At 44.6% G+C, this 12,130-nt stretch overlaps 1 protein-coding gene across 1 annotated transcript in view; it reads right to left on the bottom strand.

The window, feature by feature from the left end:
• CP (ceruloplasmin) overlaps positions 1 to 12,130 on the bottom strand; it is a 39,621-nt gene that overhangs the window by 3,344 nt on the left and 24,147 nt on the right. The window contains exons 13-17 of the mRNA XM_073359716.1: positions 10,051 to 10,190; positions 3,423 to 3,551; positions 2,212 to 2,318; positions 1,224 to 1,440; positions 395 to 534 (exon numbers count right to left, since the gene is read on the bottom strand). Of these exons, the coding sequence (XP_073215817.1) occupies positions 395 to 534; positions 1,224 to 1,440; positions 2,212 to 2,318; positions 3,423 to 3,551; positions 10,051 to 10,190 (733 nt within the window). The remainder of the gene's footprint in view (positions 1 to 394; positions 535 to 1,223; positions 1,441 to 2,211; positions 2,319 to 3,422; positions 3,552 to 10,050; positions 10,191 to 12,130) is intronic.

Here is a 12,130-nt window from a genome sequence, read left to right as displayed (position 1 = left end):
CTCCAAGTATGTCAACTCCAAAGCAGTCTCACTTCACAGAGCCATTAATTCATACGTTCATAGATCTTCCTTTCAGAATTTTTAACTAAAAAAATTTAACTAGGACAACCGTGTGAGGGGGTGGGAGAAGCACAATTTTCATATCATGAGTGTGGCAACTTGGAGATAAATTGTGGAGGTAGCATGAGACACGTACCTATACTAAATCCCATCATCAAACGTTATCTTGTCTTCTCTTATATAAAAGTATCTTGGTCTGAGCAAATATTTTTTATATATAAATACTGTAAATTCAAGTTACAGGACTGTGGCTTAAGATTGTAACATCTCATTCCCTCATAATCCTCATGAAAAGAGTGAACACAGTAAGAAATGAACATAAAAGGAATTTTACCTTATAATCAAAGCTATGGCCATGGAAATGTGCTGTATGCATGTCTACTTCATTCCCCATTCCCATCAGGTACCAGCTTACTTTATCTCCAACATGCATTGTAAGACCATGTAAGTTTCCAAACAGTTTTCCATTAATGGCTGGGGAAAGGGGGATACAAAACACATTTTGTATTGTTATCTAGGTTTTAATGGCAGAGGAATTTGAGAGTTTAATGCTAGTGGTAGGCAATCAGAACTACTTTGAATGTCCCTTAAAAAAAATAAAGGCACTGACTGAATGTACTGTCCCTATCAAATAAGAAAACCTATGAGGATAGGATCTGATGATATGATACATCCCACATTTGCTCAGTGGGAAAAGAGGCTAGAGAGTGCTCTACCCTAGCATAGGATGATACTGTGAGGTCTTGTGAATCTTCAGCTCCTGTAGAACGCAGAATCGAAGCTCTCAGGAGATGCTCAGTACCTTTCAGGATTAGGCCTTATATTAGCACTTGTTGTTCAACCCAACATGTTGAAATTTAACAACTGATTTTAGGGATTAGAATTTCAATGTGGATAACTTTATGGGTAAAAATAGAATATGACAAAACCATATTTTGAATTTCAGTATTTTTATTTAAATGGAACTTAAGCATAGGCTTAAGTGCTGTCCTGACGAATAAGGGTTCTTGCCTGTCTGAGTAAGGCTTGGGCCTGATAACTGGACATCCGTTAAAGCTTGGAAAGTCACATATACACCCAGAACCAAAAGATCACAGATTTCAGAAACAAATTTGACAGCCACAGATTTCAAAGATACAGTGAAATGAAACTGGGAAACGTACCATGCATTTTATTGCTTTCAATAAATTCCTCATCTTCTTTGTTTACTTTGTCTGGATTGGCAGAATAAGTTTTGATATTTTCATCTAAGTACCAAGACTCGTTTTCATCAAAAACCATAAAAAGAAGAGCAAATTCAACTCTCTTTTTCAACAGAAATGTGGGAAAATACTGCTTGGGACAGACAACAAGCGTCCCTATTAATCCACTGTACGTATCCTGAAAACACAAAAACAAAATTCTCATGGGTGTCTTATCTAAGTAGAATGGGCTTTAATAGCGGAGTGGAATACTCATGAGTAACAACATCACTACCGAGACTGAGAATGCATTTCTGCTGGCATTTGGTAATTGACAATTGAACAAGGAAATCTCACAGATAAAGAGGAGGGTTATTCATTTAATCCTGGGGCAGCACAAGGTGCAATACAGCATAAACAGCAACTGTTTCTTCTCTCCATCTATTGTAGTTGGTGCTAGAGTTAATGTTACAAAACAGCTTCAATTTTAATCCTGTTTTAACTTGCTTGTCTCTCTTTCCAAAATTCATTAGAGATATTTTTGTACTTGGTCTCCATTCAAGGGTGACTTCAACTAAACACACATGCAATAACCCTCTGTTTTCAGATTTTTTTTTTTTTTTGCACTATTGTGCTCAATTTGCATGTGACAGTTTTCCATGCAAATGACCAATTACATATTTGCTCCATTAATGTAATCAGCTCTTTCACTTTCAAGGATTTTTAGGATGGTTGCTTTAAATATTAGTTTAGGCTAACCAGTACTTAATAGCAGGAATGCAGTGAAATTACAAACCAGTAACTCAGTATGGAATTATTATGCCCTTTAAAGTAATAAGTCTGTCTAAATAGCAGCGGTAGCAGGGGCTTTGCTTTCATCAGAGAAAACAGCAAATGGAAGAGTTCAAACTCCTTTCCTTTTCCTTTTCACTGTAAAGGAATTTTTGTTTAACTGTCATTAGAAACGTACCTTAACTTTATCCACAACTGAGTAATAAGCCCAAGGAATACAGGAGGGATCACCTTTCCCAGAACCAGATCGGTCAGGGATTTTCCAGATGTAGGTTCTTGTTTCACCTGAATTAAGTACATATTAGTGTATTTTAAAGGTGTATTCACTTTGTTCATCCAGTCCACAACTTTATTTATTCAAAGAAGCTGATGGCAACTGACTCAAAGGATGTTGTCAAGGATTTTAGGTCTAAAAAATTGACCAAGTTGATGGGGTTCTCCCCCATCCTCACTTGACAATGAAATCATGCTTTGCAGGATATTTTAACAAACAACCCAGTGCATGATACAATTCATTGCCCTTCAGGAAAAGTTATCTAAGAAGTTGTCCTGAAACAGATGGTATTTTAATTTACAGTTTATTTTTGCCATGAACTTCCTCTTCTTGAGTGCAGCTGTGGCTGACTCATTTGTTGTTATTTCCCTTCTGCAGATACTTGAACTCTTGCTCAAATCCCTTTGTGTGATGGCACTATTCAGTTCTGCCACTTCTTAGCAAAGGAACCCTGCATTCTATGAAGAAGACAGAGAACCCAGAATAACTTTTGAAATAACAAAGATTGCATAGGCCAAATCATGCTGTTCTTAAATTGCCAAATCTATTTTCTTCAATGGGAGACTTGCCTGTTTAAGGACTGTGAAATGTGACGGCAGGATCTGGCGCTGTATTTCTAAGGCCAAGTCTACACTAAAAATTTACATTGACCCAGCTGCGATGCTCAGGTTGTGAAAAATCCAAACTCCTTAGTTAAGCGGTCCTAACCCCCGGTATAGATAGCGCTAGTTTGATGGACAAAGCCTTCTGTTGACTTAGCTAGTGCTTCTTGGGAGGTGGATTAATTATGGCAACAGAAGAACCCCTTCCATCACTGTAGTGAGTGTCAGCACTGAAGTGCTTTACCAGCACAGCTGCAGTTGTCCCACTGTTGCATTGTAAGTGTAGCATAGCTTAAGATACAGCGCAGTAATTGTAAATGAGGAGCGTTAAATGCTAATTAACTAATAGTTCTATGAAAATATTATAACTGATTGTATTTTCATGAAAGCAATACCACCTTAGTAAAATTGCAGTGGCTGAGTGGAAGAAGGGGTTTTTTGGGTCCCCCCCAAGCCTTTATTAAATAGCTTGAAGTTTGCTGTGAGCACAGTGGAGTAAGTGATATGGTTTACCTGGCTGAGTTACAGCAACAATGGAACTGTCCGTTTTCACTCCGTGGGCATGTATAGAATAAGGTCTCGTGGCCAAATTCTTAAAAACAATTGTGACTTTATCGCCAACGTTTGCGAGAAGCAATGGACCTGTTGGGTTGAAAAGAGAGACAAATCTTTCCCAGCTCAAAAGATGGTCACACTAGTAAAAAGGCCGCTTCTTGTGTTATGTGTGAACATGCAGCAGAAGTAGGCATGAGGTCTCTACTTTAATACCTAGCCCAGGAAAACTGAGTCCAAACCTGGTGAATTATTCATTATGGAAAGAGTAGATTCAGTAAGCACAAATAGTGTGTAATAATTGTAAATTGTTTATTAGACTCAGATTAAGGCCAGAAGGAACAATCCTGATTATCTAGTTTGACCTCCTGCACATCACAGGCCACAGAACCTGTCCCATCCACTCCTGCAATAGGCCCATAATCTCTGGCTGAGTCACTGAAGTCCTCAAAACTTGATTTTAAAGCCTTCAAGTTACAGATAATCCATCATTTACACTAGTTATAACCAGCAAGTGACCATGCTTCAGGGGAAGACAAAAAACCCCCGGGTCTCTGCCAGTCTAACCTGGGGGGAAATTCCTTCCTGACCCAAAGTATGAAGATCATTTAGACCCTCAGCATGTGGGCAAGACCCACCATTCAAAGCCCCAAAAGAATTCTCTCTAGTAACTTGGACCCTCCCCATTTAGTGTCCCATCTCCAGCCACTGGAGATATTTGCTAATAGACACAAATGGTATATGCCATTGTAGGGAACCTTATACTATCTCCTCCATCAAGCTCAGTCTTGAAACACGTAAGGCTTTTTGCACCCACTGACCCCCTTAGAAGGCTGTTCCAGAACTTCATTTCTCTAATGGTTAGAAACCTGAGTCTCATTTCAAGCCTAAACTTGTTGATGGCCAGTTTATATCCATTTGTTCTTGTGCCAACATTGGCTCTTAATTTAAATAACTCCTCTCCCTCCCTGGTGTTTCTCAAACCCCTGGTCTACACTGCGAGGTGGGGTGGGGAATCAATCTAAGTTACTTAACTTCAGCTACGTGAATAACATAGCTGAAGTCGAAGTACTTAGATCTACTCGCCGCGGTGTCTTCACTATGGTGAGTCGACTGCTGCCACTCCCCCGTCAACTCTGCCTGTGCCTCTCGCGGCGGGGGAGTACAGGAGTTGATGGGAAAGTGCTCGGGGATCGATTTATCGCATCTAATTGACACCCCCCCCCCCGCTGGATCGATCGCTGCCCGCCAATCAGACGGGCAGTGTAGACATATCCGCAGATGTCCACGTGGGCACCAATGATACTGCCAAGAATGACCTTGAGCAGATCACTGCGGACTACGTGGCTCTGGGAAGAAGGATAAAGGAGTTTGAGGCGCAAGTGGTGTTCTCGTCCATCCTCCCCGTGGAAGGAAAAGGCCTGGGTAGGGACCGTCGAATCGTGGAAGTCAACGAATGGCTACGCAGGTGGTGTCGGAGAGCAGGCTTTGGATTCTTTGACCATGGGATGGTGTTCCATGAAGGAGGAGTGCTAGGTAGAGACGGGCTCCACCTTACGAAGAGAGGGAAGAGCATCTTTGCGAGCAGGCTGGCTAACCTAGTGAGGAGGGCTTTAAACTAGGTTCACCGGGGGAAGGAGACCAAAGCCCTGAGGTAAGTGGGAAAGCGGGATACCGGGAGGAAGCACAGGCAGGAATGTCTGTGAGGGGAGGGCTCCTGCCTCATACTGAGAATGAGGGGCAATCAGCAGCTTATCTCAAGTGCTTATATACGAATGCACAAAGCCTTGGAAACAAGCAGGGAGAACTGGAGGTCCTGGTGATGTCAAGGAATTATGACGTGATTGGAATAACAGAGACTTGGTGGGATAACTCACATGACTGGAGTACTGTCATGGATGGTTATAAACTGTTCAGGAAGGACAGGCAGGGCAGAAAAGGTGGGGGAGTAGCACTGTATGTAAGGGAGCAGTATGACTGCTCAGAGCTCCGGTACGAAACTGCAGAAAAACCTGAGTGTCTCTGGATTAAGTTTAGAAGTGTGAGCAACAAGAGTAATGTAGTGGTGGGAGTCTGCTATAGACCACCGGACCAGGGGGATGAGGTGGATGAGGCTTTCTGCCGGCAGCTCGCAGAAGCTACTAGATCGCACACCCTGGTTCTCATGGGTGACTTTAATTTTCCTGATATCTGCTGGGAGAGCAATACAGCGGTGCATGGACAATCCAGGAAGTTTTTGGAAAGTGTAGGGGACAATTTCCTGGTGCAAGTGCTAGAGGAGCCGACTAGGGGGGGAGCTTTTCTTGACCTGCTGCTCACAAACCGGGAAGGATTAGTAGGGGAAGCAAAAGTGGATGGGAATCTGGGAGGCAGTGACCATGAGTTGGTTGAGTTCAGGATCCTGACACAGGGAAGAAAGGTAAGCAGCAGGATATGGACCCTGGACTTCAGGAAAGCAGACTTTGACTCCCTCAGGGAACGGATGGGTAGGATCCCCTGGGGGACTAACATGAAGGGGAAAAGAGTCCAGGAGAGCTGGCTGTATTTCAAGGAATCCCTGTTGAGGTTACAGGGATAAAACATCCCGATGTGTCGAAAGAATAGTAAGTATGGCAGGCGACCAGCTTGGCTTAACGGTGAAATCCTAGCGGATCTTAAACATAAAAAAGAAGCTTACAAGAAGTGGAAGGTTGGACATATGACCAGGGAAGAGTATAAAAATATTGCTCGGGCATGTAGGAATGAAATCAGGAGGGCCAAATCGCACCTGGAGCTGCCGCTAGCGAGAGATGTTAAGAGTGACAAGAAGGGTTTCTTCAGGTATGTTGGCAACAAGAAGAAAGCCAAGGAAAGTGTGGGCCCCTTAATGAATGAGGAAAGCAACCTAGTGACAGAGGATGTGGAAAAAGCTAATGTACTCAATGCTTTTTTTGCCTCTGTCTTCACTAACAAGGTCAGCTCCCAGACTGCTGCGCTGGGCATCACAACATGGGGAATAGATGGCCAGCCCTCTGTGGAGACAGAGATAGTTAAGGACTATTTAGAAAAGCTGGACGTGCACAAGTCCATGGGGCTGGACGAGTTGCATCCGAGAGTGCTAAAGGAATTGGCGGCTGTGATTGCAGAGCCATTGGCCATTATCTTTGAAAACTCGTGGCGAACGGGGGAAGTCCCGGATGACTGGAAAAAGGCTAATGTAGTGCCAATCTTTAAAAAAGGGAAGAAGGAGGATCCTGGGAACTACAGGCCAGTCAGCCTCACCTCAGTCCCCGGAAAAATCATGGAGCAGGTCCTCAAAGAATCAATCCTGAAGCACTTACATGAGAGGAAAGTGATCAGGAACAGTCAGCATGGATTCACCAAGGGAAGGTCATGCCTGACTAATCTAATCGCCTTCTATGATGAGATTACTGGTTCTGTGGATGAAGGGAAAGCAGTGGATGTATTGTTTCTTGACTTTAGCAAAGCTTTTGACACGATCTCCCACAGTATTCTTGTCAGCAAGTTAAAGAAGTATGGGCTGGATGAATGCACTATAAGGTGGGTAGAAAGTTGGCTAGATTGTCGGGCTCAACGGGTAGTGATCAATGGCTCCATGTCTAGTTGACAGCCGGTGTCAAGTGGAGTGCCCCGGGGTCGGTCCTGGGGCCGGTTTTGTTCAATATCTTCATAAATGATCTGGAGGATGGTGTGGATTGCACTCTCAGCAAATTTGCGGATGATACTAAACTGGGAGGAGTGGTAGATACGCTGGAGGGCAGGAATAGGATACAGAGGGACCTAGACAAATTGGAGGATTGGGCCAAAAGAAATCTGATGAGGTTCAATAAGGATAAGTGCAGGGTCCTGCACTTAGGACGGAAGAACCCAATGCACAGCTACAGACTAGGGACCGAATGGCTAGGCAGCAGTTCTGCGGAAAAGGACCTAGGGGTGACAGTGGACGAGAAGCGGGATATGAGTCAGCAGTGTGCCCTTGTTGCCAAGAAGGCCAATGGCATTTTGGGATGTATAAGTAGGGGCATAGCGAGCAGATCGAGGGACGTGATCGTCCCCCTCTATTCGACATTGGTGAGGCCTCATCTGGAGTACTGTGTCCAGTTTTGGGCCCCACACTATAAGAAGGATGTGGATAAATTGGAAAGAGTCTAGCGAAGGGCAACACAAATGATTAGGGGTCTGGAACACATGACTTATGAGGAGAGGCTGAGGGAACTGGGATTGTTTAGTCTGCAGAAGAGAAGAATGAGGGGGGATTTGATAGCTGCTTTCAACTACCTGAGAGGTGGTTCCAGAGAGGATGGTTCTAGACTATTCTCAGTGGTAGAAGATGACAGGACAAGGAGTAGTGGTCTCAAGTTGCAGTGGGGGAGGTTTAGGTTGGATATTAGGAAAAACTTTTTCACTAGGAGGGTGGTGAAACACTGGAATGCGTTACCTAGGGAGGTGGTAGAATCTCCTTCCTTAGAAGTTTTTAAGGTCAGGCTTGACAAAGCCCTGGCTGGGATGATTTAATTGGGGATTGGTCCTGCTTTGAGCAGGGGGTTGGACTAGATGACCTCCTAAGGTCCCTTCCAACCCTGATATTCTATGATTATGTGTTTACAGAGAAGAATCACATCACATCACCTCTTGGCTTGTTTAGCTTAACAAAACAAAAGCTAAGGCCTGGACTACATGGCGGGGGGTTTTCAAAGTAAGATACGCAACTTCCGCTACGCTATTTGCGTAGATGAAGTCAAAGTATCTTAGTTTGAGTTATCTGGCTGTCCTCATGGTGGTGAGTGGATCGCGGCGGCTCCCCCATTGACTCCGCTTACTCCTCCTGACAAGGTGGAGTACAGGCGTCGATTCGGAGATCGATTTATCGTGTCTAGACGAGACACGATAAACCGATCCCCGATAGATCTGCTGAGCCAGCGGGTAGTGAAGACGTACCCTTAGATCTTTAAGTCTCCTCCAGTAAGGCACGTTCTCCGTTACTCTGATCATCCTAGTAGTACTTCTCTGCACCTGATCTAGTTTGAATTCATCTTTCTTAAACATGGGAGACTAGAATTGCACACAGTATTCCTGGTGAGGTGGTCACCAATGCCTTGTACAACGGTAACAACACTTACCTATCTCTACTGGAAATACCTCACCTAAAACAGACTAGGATTGAATTAGCCTTTCATGGCCACATCACATTGGCAGCTCATTATCATCCTGTGACTGACCAGTATACCCATGTCCTTCCACTCCTCCTCTGTTACGTCTGACTAAGTCCCCAATTTATAGCAAAAAGTCTTGTTGTTCATCCCTAAGTGTATGACCTTGCACTATTTAAATCTTATCCCACTCCTATTACTCCAGTTTTCAAGGTCATCCAAATCTTCTTGTATGATATTCCAGTCCTTCTCCATATTGGCAATACCTCCCAACTTTTGTCATCTGCAGATTTTATTAGCACACACTGTCTTTTTGTGTCAAGGTCATTAATAAAAATGTTAAAAAGATTTTAGCAAACCTACCCCTGTGGAACTCCACTAGTAACCTCCCTCCTGACAGTTCACCTTGCAGTATGACCCACTGTTAGTGTTACCAGGTGTCTGGTTTTCGACACCTGGTACTGACCAGGCCATTAAAAGTCCCGTTGGCAGGCTCCCTACCTGTCTGCGTGCGGCTCCCTGCAAGTGACGACATGTCCCTTGGCTCCTAGGTGGAGGGGTGGCCACCTGGGCGGAGGTAGTGCACAGAGCCGCCTGGCCATGCCTCTGCTTAGGAGCCAAGGAACACTTTGCCACTTGCGGGGAGCTGCCTGATGTGAGCACTGCCTGGAGCCCGCACCCCTCACCTCCTCCTGTGTCCCAACCCCCTGCCTCAGGTCGGAACCCCCTCCCACACTCCAAACTCTTCTGCCCCAGCCCAGAACCCACTCCTGGACCCCAAATCCCTCATCCTTGGCCCCACCCCAGAGCCCACACCCCCAGCCAGACCCTGCACCCCTACCTCCTGCCCCAGCCTGGATCTACCTCCTGCATCCTGAACCCCTCATCTCCGGCTCCAGCCCAGAGCCTGTACCCCCTCCCACACCACAACTGCACCCAAAAGCACAGATTATAATGCAATGTGATAGTTGAAGGTGTATGACAGCAACTTAAAAACAATTGATGATTTCAACTAATGGACACAGCTGATGTATTACTCTGACCAATATTTTCAAACCTGTGTCTGACGTGACTCACCTAAATAGGTAGCCTAACTTTCAAAGGTGCTGAGCATCTATAGCTCTCATTGAAATCGGTATGGATTTAGCTGTCCAATCTTAGACCAAATTTGAAAACAGTGCTGTATGTACCTTAAATATAATGCATGCATTCATAAATTGGGATTTCCTCTTCTACTGCAAACACAGGTCCAGTCTCACTTACATCTATGTAAATCAGGACTAATTACATTCAAGTCTGATGGAGGTATACTGGTGTGAGTAGAAGCAGGCCCAGTGTTGTTCTGCTTACTCTCTAGTTTGTCTTGTAGAGTAGAAATCACTGTATTCGGATTCATAAAGTCTGCATTTCTGTCAGGTCTAAATTTATTATGACCATACCTAAAATTTCCAGATGCTGCTGCTCCTCTGCTCTTTCCTTGGGAGTGCTGAACGTGCTGTCTGTGTATTCCCTATAAACAACTTTCTTGTACTTCGAACCAATGAACTTATCTTCTTTATTTAAAAATGGATTTCCAGGGCTAGAGGAAAGGAGACAAACTCAGGAATTCAATAAAAGCTTCTATGTTCCTACAGCATCCTTCACAACAGTATGTCAGGACCCTGTACAGTTAACCATAATAAAATTGCAAACACAGCTAAATACTACAGTAAACGTACCACTGAATTGGCTATTTCTACTGTACAAATATTTTTTGTTGTGATGTGCCTCTGGATCATAAAGAAAACAGCCATTGGGAAAAAGCTAGAATCTCAGCAGAGATCAGGAGGCCTACAACTACAAAGATTCAAATTCAGCAGGGTACTTACGCAGGTGAGCATTGACTTCAATGGACCTGAACGACTTGTGTATTTAAACAGTGGGTCCCTGCCCACGTACCCAGCTGAGCTGAGACCCTGGTCATTTTGTTTGGGGTTAGGCTGATACAGAAGCTGTTCTCGCCAGAAGCGGCTTTGGCACCTAAACCACCTCACTCTTGGAGGGGGGCTCCCAGCTTTGGATCACAAGCAGACATGGGTGCTGCCACACCCCTGGTTTGAAGCGGTTTCTATTATATACAGGGTTTACGGTTTGGTTAAATGGCTCTCAGCACCCTCACAATGCAAATTGTTCCAGCATCCCTGCAAGCAGAGAGAGGTGCCTCGCTGCAGCCTGCAATTCAGTGCCTGTGACACTTTCTCAGGGTACCCCAGACTGTGGGTCACCATGTTCCCCCCATTTGAGCACTGGCCTGCTAAACCCAGGGTTGTGAGTTCAATCCTTGAGGGGGCCATTGAGGGATCTGGGGCAAAAATTGGGGATTGGTCCTGCTTTGAGCAGGGGGTTGGACTAGATGATCTCCTGAGGTCCCTGCCAACTCTGATATTCTGTGATTCCCAACCCCCCGCCTCAGTGAGAGAGTCTTGCTGATGTTAAACTTCATACGTGGGTCAGCTCCCTGACACTGTCCGTTAGCCACCAAAACAAAATCCTCAGGGCTCTGCGAGCCCTTGCTTTGCCTTGGAGATTAATACTTGGTGTATTCTAGGCCCCGGACACCTCAGAAGCGTCTATCCCCCTGTTGTGTCCAGTCCCCTCCACAGACACAGTCAGTAATTATCAGGTTTGTTAGTATACACACACCTGCTTCTTTGATTCAACTGAGTATCAGCTCCATTATAACACCTCAGCACTGTAATCTGTTTATACTGAAAGCAAGTATAAGTTAACAAAAAGTTTAAGATTTTAAGAGTGAGAAAGGGTAATATGAAAAGAAGTACTTGTGGCACCTTAGAGACTAACAAATTTATTTGAGCATAAGCTTTCGTGAGCAGTAGCAGTGTGATACCAGCTTTCATTTGATACTTTAAAAGATGCTATTTATGGATGAATGCCATGAAAGCAATGTGTTAGTTGTAGTGAGTTTGTCAGGCCAATTAGGAGTTGCTGACAGAGTAATGCAGTTGGCACCACTGGGCCTCTGTGTCACAGCACTGACCCTGTGGGAGGTGCATGGCTTAGGACCCCCCTTGGTGGCATCTCCTATTGGCTAGCTTAGATGGCTCCCCACACTGGCTTTTGTGGATCCCATATTTAGGTATCTATCTCTTCCCGTTCATTGTACAGGGAACCTGGGCAGCTATAACTCAGTCTTTGTGGATTACAGTAATTTTCAAGGTGCCCAAAAATTAGGTGTTGCAAAACCTAAATCCCTTTGTGGGCCCAGACCCAAGTGTCCCCAAGGATAGGAAGAAGCCTGCAGAGCTCTGCATAGACTGAGAATTGCTGGAGAACAGGGTAGTTAATTGAAAAAACAATGAAATGGCGGGTGTGGGGACAGCTGAATGAAAATATGAACAAACTAACAGGTGTAAATATAAACAATTACTTGGTATATTTCAATAGCCTTGCCTGGAATTGGAAGCCGGACAGATGTTTAGTAGGCAGTGAATACCACGGCGGGGACTCAGTCACAAAACA

The sequence above is a fragment of the Lepidochelys kempii genome, chromosome 9 (genome assembly GCF_965140265.1).
Source record: "Lepidochelys kempii isolate rLepKem1 chromosome 9, rLepKem1.hap2, whole genome shotgun sequence".
NCBI lineage: Eukaryota > Metazoa > Chordata > Testudines > Cheloniidae > Lepidochelys > Lepidochelys kempii.
The sequence above is the reverse complement of the archived record's forward strand: the minus strand, read 5'-3'. Positions and strand labels throughout refer to the sequence as shown.